The sequence below is a fragment of the Notolabrus celidotus genome, chromosome 13 (assembly GCF_009762535.1).
Source record: "Notolabrus celidotus isolate fNotCel1 chromosome 13, fNotCel1.pri, whole genome shotgun sequence".
Classification (NCBI taxonomy): domain Eukaryota; kingdom Metazoa; phylum Chordata; class Actinopteri; order Labriformes; family Labridae; genus Notolabrus; species Notolabrus celidotus.
The window spans coordinates 23,287,192-23,313,815 of record NC_048284.1 but is presented as its reverse complement, the minus strand read 5'-3'; the positions used below and the strand labels follow the sequence as shown (position 1 = coordinate 23,313,815).

At 41.1% G+C, this 26,624-nt stretch overlaps 1 protein-coding gene across 3 annotated transcripts in view; it reads right to left on the bottom strand.

Annotated features, from left to right (window-relative positions):
* LOC117824068 (kelch-like protein 29) overlaps positions 1-26,624 on the bottom strand; it is a 168,947-nt gene that overhangs the window by 19,363 nt on the left and 122,960 nt on the right. For all 3 annotated transcript variants that reach the window (XR_004633529.1, XM_034699433.1, XM_034699434.1), the window contains exons 9-11: positions 20,961-21,159; positions 9,375-9,557; positions 6,740-6,920 (exon numbers count right to left, since the gene is read on the bottom strand). Coding sequence is in view for 2 of the 3 variants with exons in the window: in XM_034699433.1 (XP_034555324.1) it covers positions 6,740-6,920; positions 9,375-9,557; positions 20,961-21,159 (563 nt within the window). In the remaining variant the exon portion in view is untranslated. The remainder of the gene's footprint in view (positions 1-6,739; positions 6,921-9,374; positions 9,558-20,960; positions 21,160-26,624) is intronic.

Genomic DNA, 26,624 nt, shown 5'->3' with positions numbered 1-26,624 from the left:
CCAACTTTGTGTCACCTTCAGCTAATCCTTGTGAGACAGAGAGGAATTCATCCACTGGCTGACAGCTTTACCCATAATCCCTGTGAATGAACAAATTCAGCACAAAAGTCTGTTTCCTCAAAGTGTGAGGACACAATATGCTCATGTTTAGCATGTAGACAAACTGCAGACATGCTGTATGACACTCAAAGGCTCAAAGAGGCACCTTTGAAAGACTATCAGGAGGAGAATTCAAGGAGCTATATTGATAACAAGTGTGTCCTCTTTTAGTGTGGCTGAGTGTGTGTGAGAATGTGTGTGCAGGCACAGATTTAATTGGATGGGAATGTCACGTAGGACAGGGGACGAGAGTGTAGGTCGTACATCAATTACTGCTCTGAGAGATGGAAGACTGAGACCCCACTTCATTACCAAAGTGTTGAGAGCAGACATGTAGGGCAGCTCTGTGTTGTGAAGGGTGGGGGTTCTTTAAAACAAAATTGACACCAATGACAAGGCAATCCAAAATAAGACAAAACTTGAGGTTGCTTAATTGTGGGAGGTTTTTGTAGGTTGTTGGAAAGCTACAACTGGGTCAAGTATTTCAAAAAATGCAGGAAGTCACAAAGGCAAGCTGTGACACAAAACGGAAAGGTTTCTAAAGTCACAGTTGATTTAAGTCCTCAGCAACTTCATTTTAATCTTGGCTATAAGAAACAAGCTTGAGAGTCCACAGCCATGTTAGCAGCTCTGTTGTGCCATTCTAAAGAAGTGCTTAGAGCTAAATGCTAATTCCAGGCTCAAATGATGTTAAGCAAATATGATGTACACCACATTTACAATCCAAGTGAAGTATATTAGCATGTATCATGTATAATTTGCTAATTAGCACTAACAAAAAATTATCCAAGACCAACCAACACACATGTCCATCCTTTAGGCTTTGCCTCAAGCATGTCTAGAAATTATTTGAAAATGATTTATGTAGGAACGACCTTGACTTTGCATTAATATGGAAAATCGTTGCACAGACATACACATAGAATGCAGAGAGGGTTTTCAGCTAGATGGATTCCTATTGGCTCCTTAATAGGGCCCATAGAGAAATGACTTCCATTTGTGTCACTTAAAATGATATAAATGCTTACTCAAACACACACACAAGCAAAGAGAATCTACACAAAAGTTGAAAATAGCACAGCGTCTGCCCTTATCTTGGTTAGTACCTTGACCTTGGCTTGCACAAACAGGACAAATCTATATATAACAACAACCCCTCCACCTCCAGTGGCAACACCACCCTGTATGCTGGTGTCTGGATATTTTGAGGGTTTGCCCAGACTGTGTGTTCTAAAGGTCAGTCGTTGCTTCCTCCAGTTGAGGGGGCAGCGCGCTGGCTGTGGACCATCTCAGATGCATCTGTCACATCTTATCTGCAGATAATTTGCCAGAAAGGTTCTGCTGTAACCAGGCTGACCACATGAATGACTGAAAGGCTGCTTTATAGAAAAGAAAGAGGTACAGAAAAGGGCAGTGTACAGTTTTTGTGTGGTTCTGTGTGTTTTGATGCAGAGAGATGGAAGGTGAAAGAGGACAGGGAGGATAGAAGAAAGCACAGAAGCAGAAGGAAGATGAGAGAAAAGTCTTATTATTCGCAAAGGCCAGAAATTGTTGAAAGTGTTAGCCTCTTATTAATTGATGAAGGAGAAGCACATACAGCTTATACTGCTCATTTCCCATAGCTTCTCTATGTCTTTCATTAATAACATTCTCAGGCACAGCTGCTGCTGCTCAACAGTGTTTCTCTATAGCTGTCAGGCATGCCTACACACACATACATCTGCTTTTAGCATCGACTCCCTATATTTCTCAGAGACCTCAGTGCCCCATTAGAAGGTGATGAAGAGGAGACACTGTCTTTGCACATCTCTGGACCCACAGGCCCCAAATACACCCATCAACTCCTGCCACCTAATGAGCTCTGTGAGGAGAGGTGGGGAGCAACAGGACAGAAGACGCAGGAGAGGAGAGGAGATAGGGTGGTTAAAGAAAAAAAGCAGGGAGGATAGGAGGCATGGAGAGAGGGAAATATGAGAGGGATGTGATGATCTGCCTGATTTGGAATCATAACATAAAATGAAAAGGAGTAAGCAGGGTGGACATGGAGACAGAGACATGACAATTCATAATCACCACTGACTGCTGCATTTATATACCCAGTTCTCCTTCTGACTCTGCCTGATTGTTTTGTCCTACCAGCAAAAGAACAAATCTCTTTTGAGAGAGCATACTCACAGTTAGCTAGGGGGTAAACCATTCCTTACCACAACCTAAAGAGGAGCCAGGGGTCCCCCACCCCTGATGTCCCACAGGAAGGGACCTTTCTCTCTGTGGTTGGCATCCCCTCATGCACACCACCTGCAATATTGGGTACTTAAGAACTTGTCAGTTCAGGGGGCTACCCAAAGAAGACTAAGACTTAATTTGGCTTTCAGTGTGATTAAACATCACGCTTGAATCTCCATCTCACTGCATCTTCTTCGTCAAGTTTGAGTTGATTACATTTCCCAGGAGCATCCAGCGCTGCCCTGCCAAGATTTGCTGGCGTTACGATAGGTCCCAATCTTTAGAATGAGCCACCACTTTTTGAAATGGCCCACTTTCACTTGTATAATACCACTTTATGGGAAAAAGTTAAACTCAAAAAATAGTTGGAGGAAAGAATTGCTAGAGGGATGAATGTTGATAAGATGTTGGAGAATCAAGACATCTGAATATTAGCACACAGTGATAAAATGCAGACATTTATACAGCAACAACTAATTTGCCAGTAAATAGACCTGAAAACAACACATAAATAATGGAGCTCTCTAAATAGCTTTGTACAGAATCGTACATTTATATACTGCAATCTTTAAGTTCATTTTTAGCCATAAAAAATAGAGTACAATTGCTCTTCTCTTCTCAAGACTTGTTATCCAAACTGTACACCATCCCCAATGAGACAAGCTAGCTGCTGTACTCTATGTCATGTTTCTAACAGTCTTCACTCATTAAAGTCACAGAGTTTGGAGGATGCAGTTACCTGGCTATAGTGTGCAATAATGCCACAAAACCATCTGTGATTGACACATCATTAGACATCCATGATTTATTCAACATCTGCAATCATATCGAGTTTGTCAAAGGATTAACAATCAAAGGAGAGAGCAGGCCCAGGATACCTGATTATAAGTTAAAAGCCTCCTGCACTCAACTGCTCCTGTCCCTAAAAATCTGTCACTCATTAGTGAGGAGAGCGGATACAGGAATGAGCCCGCTCACTCCTCTGAGTGCTGATTTGAACCTCTTGCTGTTCCAAAGAAAGGCTGCAACCAGCTTTGAAATGGCTCTGACTGAAGACATAATTGTTGCTAGGAGCATGAAACTCTCAACGGGATGGATGTAGAGATGGAGGAATGAGGGATGCAAGAAGGACTGCAAATTAAGAGCAGGGATGATGGAAGGTGAGGATCCCGGGCTGAAGGTAGGTGATGTAACATACATACAAATCCACACAAGTGTGTGCACAGAGGCAAACACATGTACTTACACTTGGGGAACAAGAAATATTGTCTGTGTGTGTAAACAATCTGTGAATATATCACTCTATCAAGCAGATCAAATCAAACTCTGGCAAAGTACCTTTTCATTACCTTCAGGTTCAAGATTCAATCCCCAGCAGCCATCTGCATATCAAACAAGGTGGTGTTTCACACACTGACTAATGATTTCTGAATATTTCTGCTCTCTCCATATCACAAACTGCTCTAGAGACCTGTGTAGCTCTTCCTCTTTGTGTGGAGGTAACAAAAAATGTTTGAGTACCAGCTTTCTTATCTCCTCTGGTCAGGGTTTAGTCCGGATGTAGACTGGCTGCCTCCCTGCTGGAGTCTCAACTATCTTTAGAGTTTTGGTCCAACAGTCCTGAGCTGCAGTAGAGCCAACTGAGTCTCACAGCAGAGACACTCCTGCCAAATCTGGTGGTTAGCTCCAAAATAAAGGATCAGCATCTAATGGGGCTCATTTATCAAAGCAGCTTGGAACAAATGACTCCAGAGAAAGACTGAAAGTGATCTGGATGATCGACAACAGCGATTAGATTTATGTAATGAAACCAAGCACGACTCAAACAAAAACTCTGTGGTCTTTTTCTATCAGAATATGAAGCTGTACAGTCAAAAAGTACTTCAATGGATGAAGAAGAAAATAGTTGGCAGTTGTGTAAAACGGGAAAAAATATATACAGTAGTTCTATATTGAACCAAGGAAACAGGGTTTTGACTACAATATGGATAAAAAATCCAGAATTTACTCATCAGCTTGAGAAGAGCATGTTTATCATTGTATTGCATCACCTATTCTTTTAATAACACTTTGTGAACATTTGGTAACCAATGAGACCAAGTCTCAAACTATGAAGCCCATGCGGAAGTGTAATAAACTGCAATACATCGAGAATCCGCTTGAAGCTGGCTGCAGAAAGACCAGAAACCACTTAGACACCAATTCAAAAAAGACGATCTTTGCAGCATTAATAAACATGTTTACAGCCTGGTTCAAAAAACAGCTTGGCTCTACATAGCTAATTTCTCTATCGGCACACACTGTACTGGGGGTGAATTTTTTTCAAACACGACGGTTCAGAAGATATTAAGATTACGAGTTTTTGCCCAAATAAGGACATGACTGACTTGACCCCCGGACAGGAACACATAGCTGTTGGCTAGGAGGCTCTCACTGGTCTGACATCTGAAGAGCTTACAAGCAGATAACCAGTTCATGAGGTTACACATCCCAACATGAGCTTTAGGGTGAAGTATTTTTGCAGATAATATTGGGAATACAAACCTGGCTTCATATGAAGCAGGATGAAAAATATTTTAAGCCTTTCCAGAGCCTTAATTCTACCTCAGTAAAAACTCCCACCTTCACATTTAATAAAGTTAGATATTCTTCTCCTCGTAAACATGTAATGTAGCTCACACTGCTAGTGTTTTTCCAGCTGATTAACCCACAATCCATCAAAACAGTCACCGCTACAGGCTTTCACAGCAGGTCAATATATCACGTTTAGAAAAAGGTAGAGTATGCAAACAACACATTTGAAATGGAGATGTGAATAAATGAATGATTAATTTTTAGTCATTATCATGCATTATTTACACACTAAAAAATCTCAATATAATAGAAAAGTGTGAAATTATCTTGACTCTACCCTCCCTTGCCTGAAGCCCATCACCTTCCATGTAATATGTACTCAATTTAAATAAACAGCATCTGATTTCAATTCAACTTTTGCTCAACCTAGCTATTGTAGAAGAAGAATAAAAGCATGGGTTGCTTAGAAACAAGTATGGTGACTTCACGCAATTTTCGTCCAAATATTTTGAGAGACAAATCAGCTTTTAAATTAACAGGCCAGCAAATATGACCCTGACCTTGTCTTATAAATAGTTTTTTCAGCCAGAGCATCAAACATTTTCTTCCTAACTATTAGTAGTTCAGCTGTTTTACTTGGTGTCTGGGATATTCATTCCTGGCTGCTGTCTACAGTACTTCAGCTGTAGGGCTTTGAAACCAAGCAAAGGAGGTTCTACCATGCTAATGACTGAGTCCAGTCGCTGTGGGCATCAGAGAAGCTTCATGATGACAAACAGAGGAACACATACAAACGTCACATGGTGAAATAATTTCTTCGGAGCCCTGAATGCCCTTGTTGCACCGTCAGCTCTCAAATTAAGCAGCTCAGAGACACAGGAATCAAATGCGTATCCATTACAGGGCAAATATTCCATCTATCCCCATCACAACAACACTGTGAGGCAGCATTATGGGGAAATATCAAATTAGCCTGTTTCATTTGGAGGACTGTTTGTGCATGGCGAGCAGCTTTGGGATCAATTGAGCTGCTAGGTAATGAGCGGCAGCGGCCTGCTCTAATATACCCAGTAATGTTCTTTTGATTGCTTTGGTTCATCTCGCTCTGCTGTGCAGGAGGAGGACGCTTCTCTGCTGAAACTCACTCCTCAGCCCAGGTTAGAGGAGAAATAAGAAATGAAGGGCACAGTTATACAAATCAAGAGGTGTGAATACGACTATCGAATCTGAAAAATCTGATGTCAAGTTTTTAGTTATTCAAGTAGAAGTTCATTGTACTCCACAATGAAACTGTCTATGTCGTGTCTTATATCTGGTGAGTTTTGGAAAAAAAACTGACAAAATCAGAGAAAATAGAGCTGGCTGAATAGGCCACAGAGGACGACCTTCACATGAAGTGTCAATGCTGAAGTGGATGGAATCAGACACAGTATGCCACTGCTCTCTCAAAGAAAGTCCTCTCACTCACAAACAAGAGGTGCTCTGTTGCTGCACAATGACTCTCACAGCTGTGATCGTTCAATGCGCTCCAGCTCAGAATCATTCCTCTGCACCTTCCTGCTCTCACAGAAAATGCTAACAAACCTGTCCAAACATTTTTGCAATATGCTGAACCACACCACTGCAAGACCGACCACCTACAGTGTGGATATTTATTGCTCAAACTGAATTTCTCAGCATCTACTATTGATTTTGCAGAATCATCTGCACAGATTATGAGGATGCAATCAGATCAAGGTTAGAGCTGTGTGTCACTGTGCAGACATCCGCTGGGAGTTGCTGAAGATTGGGGTTGAGGTTGTTTGGAGACAAGCTGCTGTTGATGTTGTGTGACTCTCACCTCTCCACATGGTCCAGGTTCCCTGATACTCCCAGTCCTCCGATGGTGTACAGTTTTCCGTCGTACACAAGGCTGTTGTGTCTGCTGCGAGCCACCGTCATCCGGGACACCAGATTCCAGTTATCAAGCAGAGACATGTAGCACCAAACGTCAGCCACCATCACACCACTCTCTGTGCCACCTGGAATATAGGACAAGGACAATTTGAATTTCAATGCTTGTAATTTTTTTAATTGAATATGTCTATAATATATACAATTTTAAATTAAAGGTGACACATCATGCAAAATGGACTTTTTAATAGTTCTCTACCTGAAATATGTTTCCCTGGCATGTCTACAAACCCCCCGAGAATGAAAAAAATCCATTCCGCCCTGTTCTGATTTCTCCACCTTTCTGTAAATGTGTGTGAAACGAGCCGTTTCAGACTTCCATGTTTTTGTTACGTAACAACAATATCCGGTCTGTCACGGAGTCAGAGCTCGGAGCCAGTGTTCAGCCCATAGAATGTATAAAATACAACTCAACCCCTCCGTTTTTCATTACCTGCACAAATGTGTGGTAACAAGGAGCTTAGGAGGGAGGCATGCTAGTTGTAGGCTGTCTTAATAAACACAAAGGTCGGTTTTACTCCCCACGTCTGCAGATTTGAAGATCTAGTGGATGATTTTTATTTATCATGGATAAGTGCTAGCGCTAGTTAGCATAGCTACATAGCTACATGTCGTAGCTGCAGCTGTGTACCAAGACACACGTCGACATACTGACAAATAAAACAACAAGAAACACTAAATATGTGACCAATCGTTCAGAAAGATCCTGCTGCCTTTCTGGCAGAGGTCGGTTTTACTCCCCACGTCTGCAGATTTGAAGATCTAGTGGATGATTTTTATTTATCATGGATAAGTGCTAGCGCTAGTTAGTTTAGCCACATAGACACACGTCGACATACTGATAAATAAAACAACAAGAAACACTAAATCTGTGACCAATCCTTCAGACAGGTCCTGCTACAGGCGCCTCTCCGTCAGGATCAGATTCTGGATCAGATTCAGAGGGTTGAAGTAACGCGATCTGTGAGCAGCGTGTATATTCAGCCAAAATGTAAACATTAGATCAACGTGCTGGACAGCCGAGGCACATCCACTTCCTGAGGGGGCGTGGTCAGAGAAAAAACAGAGTGTTCTGAGGAGGACTGAAGAAGAGGGATTTTCAGGCATGCCAAAATCTGATTTCAAAGTGTTTTTTTGAGCATAAACTTTAAAGACATGTTTTGGGGACCTCTTAGACCAATATATATTGATGAAAAAAGCGTGATATGTCACCTTTAATCAAATAACATGTTAAATATTGAACCTTTTACGAAAATCAATTTTTTGAGATGCACATGTAATACAATCTGATTCGGGGGTGGGACAAAGTATCAGGAGTCCTGCGTGACCCACCAGGACCCGAAGAAAATTGTATTATTTAAACTAACATTAGAGAAACAACAACAAAAACATGAACATCGTTCTATCTTAGCAAAACCAAATCCAGGTGTCGTGAAAAAAAGCATTATTCCTGCTTCTTGCCTTAAAGGGGCAAGGTGCTTGCGCAGCTCATCAACGTTCTTATCTGAACACTAGGCTACGGTACCCGACTGTACCTTGCAATATACAGATGATCGCAGTGTCACAGTAGTGCTGTATTATGTTACTATTGTTATTATGGGCCAGGTACCACTATCATATCATATCGTATCGTACTGCATCATATCCTATCGTACCTTATCATGATTCACCAGGCAAGTCCTGCTCCAAGTCTGATGGGAATTCAATAATTCATAGTGATTCAACTATCTATTCGCTTAAAAGCTTAAAAACATGTAAGAGACTGACACCTTTCAACTGAAGTAAAGTTGTTTGCTACAAGTAAACCAGGAACCCATCTACACTGTGTTTGTTTCAGCTCTCAGTTAGCTGTGTGGTTCAACATGTTACACTAGCAGTGACTCAGTGACTCTGCTTTCTCAGTCTGAGGAAGGTTGCAGAGCTGAGTCTGTTGATTGGCTGGCTAGAACACCTCTGATTTTTCCTCTGGCTGTCTGACTCCCAGTGGACACATGCAGACCTGTTCCAACGCCCAAACACAAATTTACATTTATATGAAAGAGAGAGAGGAGAGGTACATGCAGGACAAATCCTGCTGCATTTCCTTAGCGCGATGTCAAGGTCTGAGCACCGAGCAGGATTTTGACACAAATGGACCGTGGAGGGAGAAATTCAGTCTATCTCTGGAGAAACAACTTAAAGGTGTCTCATAGAGTCACAGAGTGCACAGTATGTAGCTATGGAACTAAATAAACTGAAAACTGCAGTGACTGTAAAACCAGAGAGAAAGAGATCAAGTTGAGAAAAATGTTCCAAACAAGGTAAACATGAAATTTATTCTTTAAAGAACTCTTGATAAGAACGACATCAAAGTTATCTTCAGTGTCTACACATTTCTAGAGTAAGAGATGAGAAACCTAAAATCCTTTAAAAACTGTTTCAGTTCAGTTTAATAAACCCGAGACTTTCACTGTACTCCTGCTCTGTGTCACTAAATGCTGTGACAGGAAAGCTACAATTGTCCTGCAGTACATTCAGCTCACCTGACAGGTAGATGTTGTCTCCAGCTGAGATGACACTGAAGAAGTCTCGGTCGTAGAAGGGCAGGCTGGCCAGCGGGTACCACTTACTGTTCTGGGGGTTGAAACAGGTGACTGCTGTCAGGGAGCGCTGGTTCATCCCGATCGACTGACGCCCTCCCACCAGAACTATCACCTCTGCTACACCTACAGGACAAAGGTGGAGGAGGAGGTAGGAGAATGATGGGATGGACAAAGAAAGAAAAGAGTGGAGAGAAAGCAGGCCATCAGTGAAGGTTTCTACAAGTATGTACGAGCCAAGATTGAATCAAAGCATCACTGAGATGCTGGAGTGCTGCAATAACTAACAGGTTTCATGTTTTGTAGCTTGTTGCTTGACATTTGAGTTTTTCTGTGCTCTCAGGAACAAGGCAAGCATTATTGAACACCTAACAACAGCATCCTTAAAGAAGAACTTTTCTAAAACATTTTAGTGTTCAGGCAAGAACCTTGATGGGCTGCGCAAGCACTAACACAAGCAGCCACAGATTATAAGTCTCCTATTCTGAGTTTAGAATGGCATTGGCTTTCTCTGCGTAAAAAGCTTTTTGGTAAAAGGAAAACAAACAGCAGAACAGGAAAGATTCCTCTTGCACACAGGAAAGTACTTAGTGAAAAAGGAAACCATAACTCAATTATAAAGATTGATGAGGCTGTCATTCATTTGGATGCTGTTCAGCGTTCTTATTCTCTCTTCCAATAAATAATACACTGACCAAGAAATTACTTGTCAATACGCTCGCTGTGAAACATACACTCTTTGGGTTATAGAGACAAAAGATAGGATGGATTGTGTTCATTTGTTTTTGTAGATGTGTATTGTCTCAAATAGTCAAACATGGGGAGAACCTTGTGTGATTAAAAGTATACATATATATATAACACACAATCATCACTCAACCCTGTTGTTCCCCAGTCGATCTGCACTCTCAGATACACCTACGCACACACGCACTCGCACATGCACACGCACACACACACACACAGAGAGAGAGAGAGAGAGAGAGAGAGAGAGAGAGAGAGAGAGAGAGAGAGAGAGAGAGAGAGAGAGAGAGAGAGAGAGAGAGAGAGAGAGAGAGAGAGAGAGAGAGAGAGAGAGAGAGAGAGAGAGAGAGAGAGAGAGAGAGAGCTGCTGGATAAAGACACCAGTGATCTTAAAACACACAAGTAGGTTGGCAGGCTGCCACATGTGTGTCTCAGGTCCTCTCAGGTTTCAGCAGCAGGCTGCAGAGAGCGGACAAGACAACGAACCGCTGAACAGAAATTAGCTGTGTGTTTGTAAGCAGCAGGCAGGCAGGCAGAGGGGGAAGAAAGAGGGAGAGGAGAGATGAAAGAGGATGATAAGAGGAGATAGAGAGAGTGGGCCTTATTTATTAGTCTTGTGTGAAAACGGGTGCAGATCTGAGCACAGAATTGGTCTTACAACAGGACACACGTGTGGTTTATGAAACATTCGTATCTGACCAATCCCAGCGTAGGAATGATCAGGTCTTCATAAATGTGGCGGCTGAAAACAATCGTCATTTAAATATCACGGCCCTAATTATTCATAGTTCACCCAGAAACGCCCACAGAATTTTGACATGGAGGGACCAAGCGGCAACCTCCAGTCTAAAAATATGTAGTCCATGCGGAAGTGTTATAAACTGCAATTCCTCGAGAAATGAGGAAAACACCGGAAACCACTTAGACACCAATTCAAAAAAGACAATCTTTAAACAATAAACATGTTTACAGCCTGGTTCAAAAAACGGCTTGGCTCTACATAGCTAATTTCTCTATGGGCACATACTGTACAGGGGGGGGGATTTTATTCTAACGCGACGGTTCAAAAGATATTAAGATTACTAGTTTTTGTCCAAATAAGGACATGACCGACTTGACTCCCGGACGGGAACACATCGCTGTTGGCTAGGAGACTCAAACTCCATCACACTATGCCTGGTTGAGTTCCACATTTTCAACATGGCTGCCGCCGTCGATTGGCTTCAAAACAGCTCTCAGGAACAAATGGGTGACGTCACGGATACTACGTCCATTATTTATACAGTCTATGGGAGGGATGCGCTACGGCAAAAACAGGCAACTTGTCTGATCTGGAGGTCGACGCCATAGCAAGGGAGGTAGACACATACAACTTTGTTGTTTGGCAGCCTGAAAGGAGGCATCAGAAAAAACACGCCTGGATGAAAATCATTGCAGCAGTCAACAGCGTGGGTTTCAAATCTGAACTCAGACTGAAGTTTTAACATTTTCATACGTGATATGAAACTATTAGAGACTTTAATATAAGTAATTCTGTATATTCAGGGGGGGAAAATGCAGACCTTAAGATCACTGTAAAAAGAAAGGTGCACTGGAGACCGTGCACTGGAGTCAGTTTCCTATGATGAATTTACATATTTATGTTTTTCTGTTTAAATCCTGAACAATATTTTCTATAGAGTTAACTGTGCACATGGGAGAGCTGATAGGTACTGAAAGCTTTGTAGATTTTAAATCGTAGAAGTAAATCGATAAAGAAAACAAACATTTGTTATAGGAAGAAATCAGCTGACAGCTTCAACGTCATTTCAAAAGCAGTTTACAGGATCGATTAAAGAGCGAAATGTAAAATAAATTTTTGGTGTAATTTCTAATTGAGACCTGGACTGAGACCTGGTGTGGGATTTGAGTGTATCCTCCGCTCACGTTCAAATTGATAAATGCCGACCTTTGCGTGGAAATGGTTGTACACCCTGTTTTCCGTTGTACGCACGTTTGGTCAATAAGGGCCAGTGAAAGAGGCAAGGAACAAAAAGTAGGAGGGAATAGATGGAAGGTAGAGAAAGCTAATACTTGGACACTTGAAGCAGGCTTATAACTGGTTAAATTGCTTGGATTGGTATTTTTCTGTATGGACTGTCTCCTGAAATACACATTGATAAGCTGCTGTACTTTTCTTTTGCTGCTTTGAGTAGAAAAACTATCCCCTCAAATTTCCTTGAGCTTCTGTTTTTCTTAAAAGCTGGTAAAACGGAAGCTTTTTCAGGGAGAGGGAGAAAGGTAGAAAGAGGAAAATACAAAAACTAAAATAGGCTTTGATGAAGCTGAGCACACACACAGAGCAGTGAATACTGCCTTAGAAATATTGTGGACACACACTCATGGCTGAGTGCACAGTCATGATTGAGCAGCTGAACTGCTCTTTTTCTTCAATGAGATTTGTATGTGTTCCTCTGCATAGTGAAAAAACTAATTAATATCTCAGGAAAAATCATGACAGTGTCACTACATAGATGAAGGTCTGGTACACAGCTAAATAAAGGTCTATCATGACATAATATGGAAGGGGTAGAAGTTGTGCCAACGCTGCCCTTTCTGGCAACGAGTTAAAGGGCTGTTTGAGTTTTGAGTGATACAAAAAAGGACTAAAGATGAATCCATTCTCATCATGAGCTCGTTGTCACAGCTTCATGGCATCACGCCCAGGACTGTGAGCCTCAAACAACCCTTAAGACCTCCCACAGACCTTGGATACACAGCTAATAAATGTGACTGTAGCTTTATAGGCCAGTCACAGATACAGCGACCGCTCTTTGAGAGAGAAAGAAAAAAGAAAAAGCTTTTGTCTTCTCTCTCATGAGCCTCCAACCAAACTTTCACAGGCACATTAATTATATTGACTTTGTTCTGCTATGGTTCTTCTTCATGATTAGTTTGCTGCTATTTCTGGGCATGTTTGCACTCTATTCTATTCTCTTTATCACTTGAGTTCTTTAACTTCAATTTGCATTTTAAAAGTTTGTTTTCCATGCCTTTAAGGATTAACTTTTTAATCTCTTTTCTCCTCCTTCTCTTTTACCCCATTAGCTGTTTCACTTTGTTGATACTGACTGCCTAAATTAACTTTTTAATTTTCTGTGTTTATGTCTGAGCCAATGCAGGATTTCCTTTCTCTATGTGTACATTAATCAGTGTGTTACTGTTTGAAATTTAATTCTCTAGTAACATTATTATTAAAGATGTAGATGAAATAACTATCCTCCTGCTGCATGTTTATTGAATTTTATTTTCTACTTAAGCCTGATGATATCAATATGTAATACTACAAAAACAGAAATTTCCATTTAATTTTCCAACATAAGTTGTCTAATAAGACCAACTTACAACTTAGGCATTTCACATGCTGATTCAAAGTATTTAATTCTTCTTCTGTTCACATGCAGGTCTTTAATACTACCTAGTGCACATGTGCAGGTTGTTCTCAGCACTTTCCGCTCGGACAGACACGTCAGAGAGAGTTCACATCTGGACTATGAGGCTGCTGTGCGGCTCTGACCCCTTAAGGCCCTGAACACATTCACAAAATAATACAACCCAACACCGGCCTGTCAGAACGCAACAACACAGGAGAGCTGCACTGCTGACAGAGGAGTCATGGCATTGGATCAGATTGTTTCGCGTGTGTGTGTGTGTGTGTGTGTGTGTGTGTGTGTGTGTGTTTGCGTGTGTGTGTGTGTGTTTTGGTGTGTGTGTGTGTTTGCAAGAGAGAGAGAGGGAGAGGGAGAGAGAGAGAGAGAGAGAGAGAGAGAGAGAGAGAGAGAGAGAGAGAGAGAGGGGGGGGGAGGGAGGGAGAGAGTTTTAACTCAGGAATGAAGCCTCACAGGGACGACTGTCAGTCAGTCAGAGGTTTGATGAGAGTTTGGTGGAGGGATGAAGGGATGGAGGTTGGAAGGATGGGAGGATGGAGATGAGGGGTTGGGGATAAGAGGATAACCAAGTCTTGACAGCTCTTGTTTTTATTCTGACAGAGTTTATACCCTCGGCAGTTTGGATGGAAAATGTTTCCCTCTCCTGATTCTTACTGACCTTTAGTTACATTTTTAACTTCTCAGGAAAGGGCAGCCTCCATGTAACCTATAACCAAGTACATCAGTTCTTAGTTAGATGCTCCTTTGTACCACCGTCTTTTTTGGCTAATGTGCAACTGTAATGAAGTTGCCTTATTCATAACTCTATGCTTCCATTATGAATTTCTAATTGTGCTTAAATTTAAGTGCTGCACTCCTCAGGACCCGTTGAGACCGAGCTCTCTCCAGGGGTGCCCAGCAATAATTAAAACAACAAAATAAACGCAGATAAAAATAGTTACAGATACATTCATAAACTGCTACTGCCCAACTAAACTCAGCTTAGAGTAGCCTATCTAGAGCTGCTGTGTCCTCTTCTCACTGACACACTGGCTCGGATCTCACCTTGTTATGTGTCTTCTTGCTCTCTGGCCCCTGCTGTGACCCTGCTCTCCTTATTCCTCGCCTTTTTTACCCTGCAGCTAACCCTTCTTTCTTTCTACATCTCCCTATTTCTCAACTCAAGTCAGACTTTACGTGATCGCCCTTTCTCCTTTTCTATACAAGTAAAAATCCCAGGAGTTTCTGCTATTTTTTCATTATACTCTTATCCTCATCTATTTCACAGCGTCCTGCTTTTCAGGCTGTGCACTTTCATTTGCCTGCTGTGACCTTTCTTTAACCAGCTATATATTCTGGCAGGTACGGTCAAAAGGATTTTGTGGGGTTGGATGAAGTTGCACAGACACACACGTTGGCACCTTGTAGTTACTCTACAAGGTTGATATAAGCAGTTTTAGTGAATTCACCTGTAAATGCAAATACCAGCTACAAAACTCATCCTTAATTTAAAACAACAGACTCAAACAATCTTGCATCCAAGTATATTGTACTTACTGTTCTTGAGCTTTCAAACATAATTTAGATTTGCTGAATTATTTTAAGATAATTTGATTCTGTATGTTGTTGTTGAGAAGTCTGATCTCCCCTCCAAAGATCTATACCAATTGTCTGCACATTAAAAACTCAAGAGTGGGTTGTCTATCTAGGCCAAGGTCCCTGATGCAGGATGATCCACAGATGTTACTATGAAAGATCTGGTGGTCTATTTTCTACCAAAAAAATATTCCAATTGGAAATAGTTGAAGTTTTGTTCTGCAGATGTCTTCTGGGCAACGTGGACAGTGTCACTGCAGAGACATGTTCCTGTGTACATTTTTGAAATGATATTTCAATGCAGGAAGTAGTGCCCTCTGATTTTCTGTCCATCTCCATGTACTGCATCAAGTCCCATCCATCATGAATAGACAGCATAGGCCCACATGCATGCATAATCTATAGAACCAAACCTGCAGTATTGTCACTTGCAGTGATACAGATCTAACCTGGTTCACTGTCTGCTGAATTCTTGAGGCTGAAGAAGACTTTAAGCCTTGCAGCAGGTACAGCAAGTCAAGGAGCTGGTCCTGTAAAAGCTGCTCGCTCTGGGTCTGAGCATGAACTGCAGCTCTGGGAACAAAGTGAGTCAAGTTTTTTTAATACACTCTTTCCTCCCTCGCCCTCTCTCTGTCTTCTCCTCTGCAGCTCAGACTGACAGCGGTCACTTGTCAAAGGGTCAAGTGCAAAGATCCTGAAATTTGGCTGCAGCCCCTTCAGACTATCAGACCAGATGTTCTGTCATGGGTTTACCTCCTCCACATCACACCTACAGAATGTAGAGATATAGATCTGTTTGATTGCACCAGATTTCTTTGATAAGCTTCAGGAATATCAAAAGTCATATTATAATTCTCTGGTGAAAAGCTGCATCTCTCTACCTTTCCCTCCAGCTCTCTAACCTGCTCTGTTTACCTTTCCTGCCCTTTCAATACTATATCAGATTGCTTCATTTGCTCCATACAATCTTGATCTGCTTACTTCTGTGTTGTAGCCAGTCTCTAAAAATGTGCAGTCTGGCAAAGGAGTGAACAAGTATATGAATGACACACATATAGATTTTGGGCCTCACAGAACAGTCTGGTGCTATTGTCTCCAAACTGTGGATGCAAGCCAAGTTATCATTCAAGCTGAACAAATGGAATCCAGCCTTTTTTGAAACGCAAAGTGCATTGCATTTGGCCTGCCTTCTGTTGCAGTAATGTGAGAACATAGAGAATTTTTAACATTTACATCCAAACATGATGTTGAGAGCAGCTTAAACCCTGCTGAAAGACATCTTGTTCTTTAAACTGAGTAATCTGGTAACAAGGAAGGATCACACAGATAAAAAGCTGGAGCAGAATGGAGTTGCAGCTGGAGTGAACCTGCTGCATACTGAAACTCTTATCTGTGTGTGTGTGTGTGTGTGTGTGTGTGTGTGTGTGTGTGTGTGTGTGTGTGTGTGTCTGTGTATGTGTGTGTGTATACCTCATTTGTCTGTGTGTGTGTGTGTGTGTGTTTGTGTGTGTGTGTGTGTGTGTGTGTGTGCGTACGAGCATGCGTGCGTGCGTGCGTGCGTGCGTGCGTGCGTGCGTGCGTGCGTGCGTGCGTGTGTGCGTGCTTGCGTGCTTGCGTGCGTGCGTGCTTGCGAGCGTGCGTGCGTGTGTGAGTGAGAAAGAGTAACAGTGAGCTGAGTCAGACCTCTGTTTCTCCTCATCATTACAGCTCATTTGTCTGAGTGCTAGTCCACTTGGCTGGGTTGAGTTAACAGTTTGCTCTCCACCCTCCGAGCTGAGCACAGAGTGACATGTGGAGAGAAGGAAATGGGAACACAATGTATGGAATCTGCCACACACACACACAAACAGCATGAATTCAGATTTTTTTTTTCTCTTTTGGCTCAACATTGTCAATTAGATGAAACAAATCAGAGTGCATCTTGGGAGTTAGTTTGTGAGTCAACTCTCAGCTCTAACAGCTTTTTAATCCTCTGATCCCCACAAAGTCTTATGACAGATAAATCAGATTCACATCCACAATCTTATTAAACAATTAGCTGCTAATGGATACACATAAAGAACGCAAAACACTGAGAGACTCACAGAGTCTTAAAGTTATCACTTCAACCATTACACTTCTGTCCAAATGAGGAAACAAGACACTTTTAAACATAGTTATCAGCTGTATGACCCCTGCCCTCCTGAAAAGTTTGCTAATACAACATGAAACTAAAAATATAGGTCTGACATAAAAAAAAAACTATGCCAGAACTAAAATGTGAAAACATTCAAACTCATATCAGCCAATGTATCATCTTTTTTCATCGTACCAAGTTATAAAAGTCTTCTCATATATGTAATATTAGAAATGCTCTACTAATGAATGTTAAGGGACCACCTGGATTCGATGTATTACCATCATTTAATTAACAGATATGGTCTAAATGTGAAAGAGTGATAATTAAAAATCTGTCTCACAAGAGTGAATTAAATTCTAGGTTGAAAGAGTGTAAGCACACGTAAAAAGACCATGTGTGAGGCATACTCTTGTAACTGTCAAAACACACACAAACCCACACACACATACTATACACTCACATCTACACACAACTCTCCAGCTTCCAGATGGACTGCTCTCAGCAGAAATGTTTCACGGACGGCAGTTTTTCTTTCTTTTTCTGCTCGACAGACTTATCAACCCAGCTCAGGTGGTGCCTCATCTGCTTGTGCACATTTAAAAATACACCGTCACACTCTCTGACTGCTTACATAATAAAGCGCATGCTCAAGAAAAAAAAGGTAATCAAATTTCTGCCCTTCACATTTTACTTCTGAACCTTCTGGCTCCTGCTCTCTCTCTATCTCGCTCTCAGACTGCATATAGACCACTCCTGTTCTCCTAAATCTCCTCACTTTGTCATCATCTGTGCATCAACAACCTCAAAATCTTTCATTAGTTTTCTCTTTTTTATGTGTGTGCTGTCCTGAATGTACACTTTCCAGTTTAAATGTCTACACTGCAATCCCATTGAGCATGCTCTGTACTGTACTGTGCAGAGCTCACCCTGTCCAGTGCTGCACACTGCCTATGAACACATACATAGTCAGGACACACATTAGTCAGGCCGTAATACTGCGGTCTATTTTGATACAAAAATACAAAAATACAAATGTACATTTTTGTACTTATTTATGTGTGCTACAGCGCAGTGCATCATCAAAGCTCACCATTTTTCACATGAATCGCTGAAACCAAAACTTCAACACAATGATAAAACACTCAACCCAGATACTGAGTTTCATAACAAATTCAGCATCAGAGGAGTTTGGAACTTGGTGGGGAAAGTTTTCATATTTTTCAAATCACTGGGTCATCAGTATAATGCATCATAAATGTATTCATCCCAGCAGCATTTATGCATTTATGCAATTCTGTTGTACAGAGCCACAAGCTGCTGAGAATCAATACACACTTCAGCCTGCATAATGAGGCTGTAGGATGCAGAGGACATGCACAAACCAAACACTGAAAATGAGCCCTGACAGAATATGCTTATTCTGACATTAGATCAAGGAAAAGGAGAGGGATGACAGGTGCAAGAACCTGAAAATGTTGGGTACTCTGAAGTCATTATATGCAAACTAAATATTGTAAAGCATTTCTTTATCTATAATTTGATAATTATGGCCTACAAAAAAAATTAATGTGAGAATAAATATCTCAAAATATAATATTTCATTTCAAGTTTGAGTAAATCACTTTCCAACAGATTGAATACCATGTATCTTTTGGTGCAGTCCATTACATGCAACCATGATCACAGGGATGACTGCTGACTTGGCAGTTGTCCAGATGATTATCATGAACACTCTCTGCAAGGAGGGTAAGCCACAGAAGGTCATTGCTGAAATGGCTGGCTGTTTGCAGAGTGCTGTATAAAATCATACTGATGGAAAGTTGACTGGAAGGGAACGCATGGGGAGAAAAGGTGCACAAGCAACAGAGATGACCACAGTCTTAAGAGAATGTCGAGAATAGGTGATTCAAGAATTTTGGAGAACTTCACAAGGAGTGGAATAAGGCTGCTGTAAGTGCATCAAGAGCCACCAAACAGGTCTTCAGGTAAGGAACTACTACTGTCCCATTCCTAATATCAAGCCTCTCCTGAAGCAGAGACGTCAGAAGCGTCTTATCTGGGCTAATGAGAAAAATAACTGAACTGTTGGGCAGTGGTCTAAAGTCCTCTTTTCAGATGAAAGTAAATTTGTCATTTTATTTGAAAACTAAGGTCCAAGAGTCTGGAGGAGGAGAGGAAAGGCACATAATCCAAGGTGTAGGAAGTCCAAAGTAAAGTTTCTGCAGTCTGTGATAATTTTGGGTGCTATGTCATCTGCTGGTGTCAGCCATATGTGTTAATCTTCATGCCTTTTTCCGTCATGCCCTAACCAAGTACTGGGTGTGTAAATGAGTCTACTCTTCAAAAGGTGGACTTTTTTGTTTCTTGAATAATTTGAGAAACTGGATTTCTGATTTCCATGAGCTCTCAGCCATGATCATCCACATTAAAACAAACTAAGACTTTAACTAATTAACTTTACAAATCACAAATATCAGAATTTACAAAGTTTTACCCTTTTGTTTTAATTTATGAAACAAAATAACTTTTTCATGCTATTCTAATTTTTTTGGATGCACCTGTAATACCACAAATGTCCTTTTTCCAAACACAACTATTATTGAATCCTCATGCACCTGCATCACAGTTGATTCAAGATGTGAAAATACTTCATGAAATCCCCTGTTGTTTGTTTACTGGTGAATAAAATGGCTATACAACAGTCTTGGCTGGTAAACTAATCTCTCCATAAAGTGTCATTTGTTAGGCAATTATCTTTATCCTACCAAGCAGAAAATAACTTGTGCTTAATGGTGAGGTGTTGTGAGGCTCATAATACCATGCAGACACTATAATTAGTCAGCTCTTTACAGGGGAAAGAATGGAGTCGTGGTCGACCTGAGGGAAAAAAATAATTGCAAAAGGAAATTTGCAGGTGCCTTTTAACCGCAATAAGGGGTTCTTTGTTTTTTACAGTATAAACAAACACGGGCTTCATTGGCTTGGACTGTGAATGGTTGGCTGGTGACTTAGAGCAAGGACAAACCTGACTGTGCTGAGCTGGAGTGAGAAGTTCTTAAGCAATGTTTCTGTGCTGGTTTTCTGTAACAGAGTCTGCAATTAGAAGCCCACAAAACTCCAGGAAGACATTCTGGTGGTTAACTTTCATCTTTTCAGGGTAACAGAGATCAGGCTCGTCCACAGCAGTCATTTGTTTGACTGTGTAAAGATAAGTGGTGCTAACATTTGGAAATATGACCTCTGTGACGCTTCTACTTATAAGTATTTTCAGTAGTTGTGTGGGGAATATTAAAAAGCCCTATATAATTGCTCTATAGTTGTAGGCTAAAATCAATATGATTCAGTGCAGACCTAACCTCCATGTCAGTGTGTTGCAGTGAAATATGGATAATGAATAGTGGATGTGTGTGTGGGGGCATGGATCCTGGGAATGTAACCTACACAGGTGGGTGGAAGATCTCTCAACTCCATCTTGTTCTGAGGTCACTCAGGTCATAGATGATACACATCAGTGTATCCCCATATGTATGTGTGTGTATGTGTGTGTGTGTGTGTGTGTGTGTGTGTGTGTGTGTGTGTGTGTGTGTGTGTGTGTGTGTGTGTGTGTGTGTGTGTGTGTGTGTGTGTGTGTGTGTGGGTGTGTGGGTGGGTGTGTGTATTTACCAGCAGATAGCCTCGGCCGAGTCCTGGGCGTCTGCATCTCCTGCCGTGCATGGGGCAGCATATGATAGCGTTTGGCCTCGTTGACCAGATCCCGACATGCCTCTGATGATTTGATCAGCTCCTCGTTATCCACCACATTGAGCAGGTAGGACGGGTGGATGAAGGGAAGACGCACCACCGCCAGAAGCTCTGATAAACTCTGAGACGACAGAGAGAGAGAAAGATAGAGGCCACAGTGAAGAAGTGATATTGATACAATGTCTTAGAAAAAATATTAAGAAACAAAAGTATGATGGATGATAAAAGATGATTTTTAAACAATGTTGAACAACAGAAAAAAACAGAGGATAACAAATCATACTTAGATTTACTCTAAAAGTCAGAATTGTTCTATTTGTTTACTGTACAATAAAAATAACAATCATCCATCTTTCACAAATAATAGTTTGATTTACTCCCGACTCATTAAGAATTCTTTTTTGCATTATAGCATAAAAGTGGGGGGAAAACCATCTATCATGTTTGGTAAATGCCTGATTGTATGGAGACCGTTAGATCAGTTACTGTCAGTATCACACCCTCTAAGCTGAGGTAACTCTCTGCTTACAATGGTTTCTATTTCTGGACATGTTCATGAAAAAAAGCTCTGAAAATTATAAAGAGACAAGAAAGCATCAACACCTTTTTCATGTCAACAGCATGAAAGGAGTTTTCACTTTTATAATTTTCATGCATGCCTAAAAACAGCTCTGGAGAATTTTCAAAAGAAGTAATTAAACATTGAACAATAAGCCAAAAGACATTTTGTGAAGATTTAGTCAATGTGTCAGCTATATTTGTGCATTCGGTTATGCCATGAGAGCTGTGAACAAAGCAGCAGGGGTGCATCTTACCGTTTCCACCTTCTGCTTTTAATTTTTCCTCTTTCCAAATCAAATCTTTCCACACACAGCTGATGTGTTTCTGCAGCTGAATTAAGACCCTGTTCTCAATCACTGGCTAAAATACGGTTTTAACACAATGTGAAATGTTTCTCTTTGAAGTGATAGTTGTGTTTTTCTGAAGTGTGGTTGTATGAATTGTCAGTAGTAAGTGTATTAGCCACAGTGGATGCTAGTCAGCAAGGCCCCTTTGTTGAGGGATGAGACTAAGAATCGGAAGAACTAAATGAAGCAAGGCTTTCAACTGCTGCAGACAGGGCCAGCTTTATCACATTATTAAGTACATTTTAACAAACTCCAACCGAAACGCTATTGTCAGTGTAAGTACACACTATTTCATAATTTGTCAGCGCTTTACTTTGCTGTCAGAAAGCTAATTCTATTCTAAGACTTGGCATGTGTGTTTCTGTCTGCAGTGCACTTATCAGCTAATCAGGTTTATGATGCACGAGTCACTGGTTTATTGTGAATTTTCATGCTTTTGCATTTCAGTTTAAGATAGTATCAAATGCCTAAGATTATCCTGTACTGGCTGTAGGGTTTGTTATTTCAGCTCAATCTTTCCTTTAAGAGGCTAACACAATGATTTTGATAAAGTAAACATAATGGGCCTACCATGGATTTTGTCATTATATAACAAAAAAAAAAACAATGACAGCCGGGCAATCACTTTAAAGACATGGTCACATTAGGCTTTTCTATTTTTCTGATTTAACCTCTGCATATCGAAAAAAGCTGGTGAAAAAAAAATAGCGCTATTTGACAGACTCTGGATGATGAGTGATGCTGACTGCAGTAGTATGTGATCTGCTGGTATCCTCTGATCCAGAAAGGTTCTGAAATACTGTTGTTACCAAGTCCTATTTGTGACAGCAGTAGCTTTCTCAGTTCCTGAGCATGGGCTTGCAGGTAATTTGGGATCTTTCCTGCTCTCCAGTCAGCACCAAAGTTTCTCCCCCCTTCCACTGGTCCGTCGAGTCTCGTTCTTCCTCTGTAAACTCACACTCATTAAAGGGTCCCCTTGTGTACACAGTAAACAGCAAGACTTGTCGCTGTCAGAATCACTCATTTTTTAGTTTGGCTGTGTTTTTGTCTCTTTTGACGCCTGCAGAACCAGATAGAATTTTAGTCCACTGCAGGCAGAAGAACACATGATGTACCATGTGCAAGGATAATGGAAAATGAATGGGCTTTCTGACAGCAAAGTAAAATGCTGAAAATGTCCCAAATAGAGTGTACATTTACACAGAGAATAATGCTTTGTTTGGAGTGTGTTAAATTTGCTAAATAGCGTGGAAGAGTGAGTTTGGGCTTGGTGGTAGCGGTCGCCTGCTTCCGGCCCCGCAACGATCTCTGTTTACTTTTCCACAGTGATTCAGAGCATGTTATGTTAATCTACAGCTGACACGTGTTGCTGTTTATCATACAGACATGATTACAGGGAAGAACAGAGAGGAGTAGATGAATACGCAACTGATGAGCGGGGGTCCCAGAAGTGTTGTAAACACTTGCCGCCTAACTGACCAATCACAGGGCTTGCGGTCTGCGTCGATTCTATGGGTAATTACATTTTGGAAGAGGTGCACGTCAGCTACTTGAGAAGGCCTCTGTGCAGGTACGGGAGCGATGAAGACCTCCAGCTTAGGCTTTGCCGCTGATTCGACACAGAAGTATAAATCAGCCTTTAGTATTGATTTGTACCTCCTACATCCCCTGCATCGGAAAAAATGTAACTATGCCTTTAAGCAGTTGTTTTGAGGTATATGTGCATTAAAAAATGTCAACTTAAATTGTTAAGCAATTACCTACTGCAACAAATATAGGTATGTGGGGTTTACTGTGCATACATTTCTGTGTGCATCTCCAGAAGTACAGGTATGGATACATATGGATAGATGTGCAATTGCAGTGGGAGGACCTGTGGTTGCCATGGCAACACGGTCTATAGTTTCCTTGCCAAAAGGGTTTTACTCAGACAAAACACTATTACGGTTGATTTTATCATAGGATGAAACTCTCCCTAAGCATCTCCATCTCCCATCTGTCTGAGAATGGTGTCCAGAGCGGAGGGAATAAGAGAGCAGAGGAAGAGATGAAGTGGCGGAGAACAGAGGCTGGAAACAGGAAGCAAGCGAGCAGAGGAGGAGGAAAAGAGGCTAACTGACTAGGTAAGAAAACAAAGTCAACCAAAGTGAAAACTCAAAAAGTAACAGAGGACACTGAGGTGTGGGAAACATGCTAATGATATTACCTCTTTATGAGTGCTTGAGTCAAACTCCACCCTGCAGACAGGACTGCTTAATTACAGCTTAATACACATAAAAACTAGAGATCGCCCCCAGCACCTCAGCAAGAAGGTAAAATCACAGCAGGCTACTAAGCATACTGATAGTTTTTTTGGGGAAGAGTCACTGACTCAGGAGAAACTTCCTCCAATTAAAGTGCCTTCATAGTGGGAGATTTCCCCCACTAGCTTATGAGTCATGTCACATTTAAATAAAGGTGGCTTACAGTTCAGGCTTACAGGTTTTTAATTTTATATCACATGCTACTTTCGTTAGTTCTGCCACAACATTAGCTTCTGATGTGTCATGACACTGCAGCATTAATGGTAGTAATCCAGTGTGGACAAATTATCAAAGCACATATTTGACACATAATCCTGTTCAGTGAAACTTTCTTTAAGTACAACTTGATGAGCTGTAACCAGGTTGTGGCTCAGTGGGAATAAATATGGTGAAGATGCGGGAGCACATGTTCAATCTTCCTCTTATTGCGAACAGAAGGCCTAAAAAGTGTCTTCTTTGTCTTTAGTGTGCCCATGTCCTGCATATTGCAAGAAATTCATATATCTCTTTTACAATCCAAAGGTGTGCTGGAGACTTTACCAGTCAATGTAAAGTACACAGTGTAAGCTGGGACAAAGATCAATGACCTTGAATTGGAAATCTTCTGAATGGAAAATTGGTCATGTAGTTGCTCTTTCAATATAAATACTGCTTTAAAAGAGAGCAGAGGAATTTAGAGTCGGCAAGTTGGGAATTCAGTCCATGATAGACAGACTGAGCCCAGTTGAGCTCTGTGCACACATGTTCTTATTACAGTGCAATCTCGCCGCACTGCTAACCACACCCAGATCAATACTAAGCTGCACACACACATCCTATTTTACCATCTGCAAATCTTAACTCAATGCAAACAAACATCTGTTGTAGCCTCTTTTCGTTTGCCAACCATCTTTAAAATGTCAGTAAAACTACCTTAAATAGACAACATCTGGTCTCTGCAGGAAGGTAAGGAGTGCTACCACATAAATATCCTCCAAAACACACCCACACATCCACAAGAGATTTGCTCTTGTGGATGGATCTGCTCTGACTACAGAAAGAGACAGATGGATGAACTTCAGAAGTCAGGGCTGTAGCATGAATGTGCTGTATTATAATCATGTATGTTTATGATGTTTTAGGTCATAGTTGTTGTTAATCTGGTTGCTGTATTCAGTCTTACAGTTGATTTAGCCGTAAATCCTGTTGAAGAGATTAAAGCAATAAAGTTACTGGGGCTAACCCCAGATTAAGTAACAAGCATGGATTTATTTGTACTGTAAACTGAGTGGGATCTCCCCCGAGTCTGCATGTGTGTGTGTGTGTGTGTGTGTGTGTGTGTGTGTGTGTGTGTGTGTGTGTGTGTGCATATGTGTGTGTGTGTGTGTGTGTGTGTGCATATGTGTGCGTGTGTGTACTTTGATGCTCTCATCCTCCAGCTCTCCCTCTGTCCCTCCATTTTTAAAAAGAACATTTCAATTTTTCATGCTAACCAAGTCCGTCGATCTCCCACATCCTTTTTTTTACTTTTTTTTGTCTCACTCTGCAACTCCATTGCCGCTTCTCGCTCTTCCTCCCACACATGCATATATCAGGATGGTAATGAGGGAGAGTTGAACACTTGCTGCTAATATTCAAATCCAAAGTGTCAGACTGCACAGCTAAAAGGATTCCTGATTTGTACCAGACACTAAAATTACTTACACAGGGGTTATTGTAGATACTGTTTACTTGAGGTCCCTCGATAACATTTTTAAAAGAGACACCTTTTCCCATGTAGTGACATGGCATTTTTCTTTAATGTTGAAGTGCATTACATAACCTACTTTTAGGTGCATGCAGTTTTAGATTTTCATACTACATGTTCTCGTCATTTTTACTTCCCTGTTGTCAACAACTCATTGTTTTCCTTTTCCTACAAAAACAACTGCTTCAACTGTATTTTCACATACATGTTCATTAAATTTCCTCTTTTTACAGCTGAAATACTCATATTGCCAATGTGTGCCTTCCTGATGAGATGAGACTCATAAAATTCACGATTGTTTTTCGAATAACTAGATAAGTCAAAATGTTTACGCCTGAAATCAAGTTTAAGGGTAACTTAAATAGTAGGGCACCGATCCGATCCTGGTATCGGATATCGTCCAGATCGGACTCCTAACCTAAAAAGTAGGATTGGTGCATCCCTATTAAATAGGTCCCATAATATGCAAAATACACATTTTCATGGTTCTTAAAAGACGGAGATCTTCTTGAACTTCTGATTAAAGGTATAACAGGTAGGCATTAACCATGCTCTGTGGCAGCATAGTGAGGGAAGTATGCTTCCACTGGATGCATGACATTTATACTGTGTACTCACAGGCAAAGATTTGTGTGCATGCATGTCACAC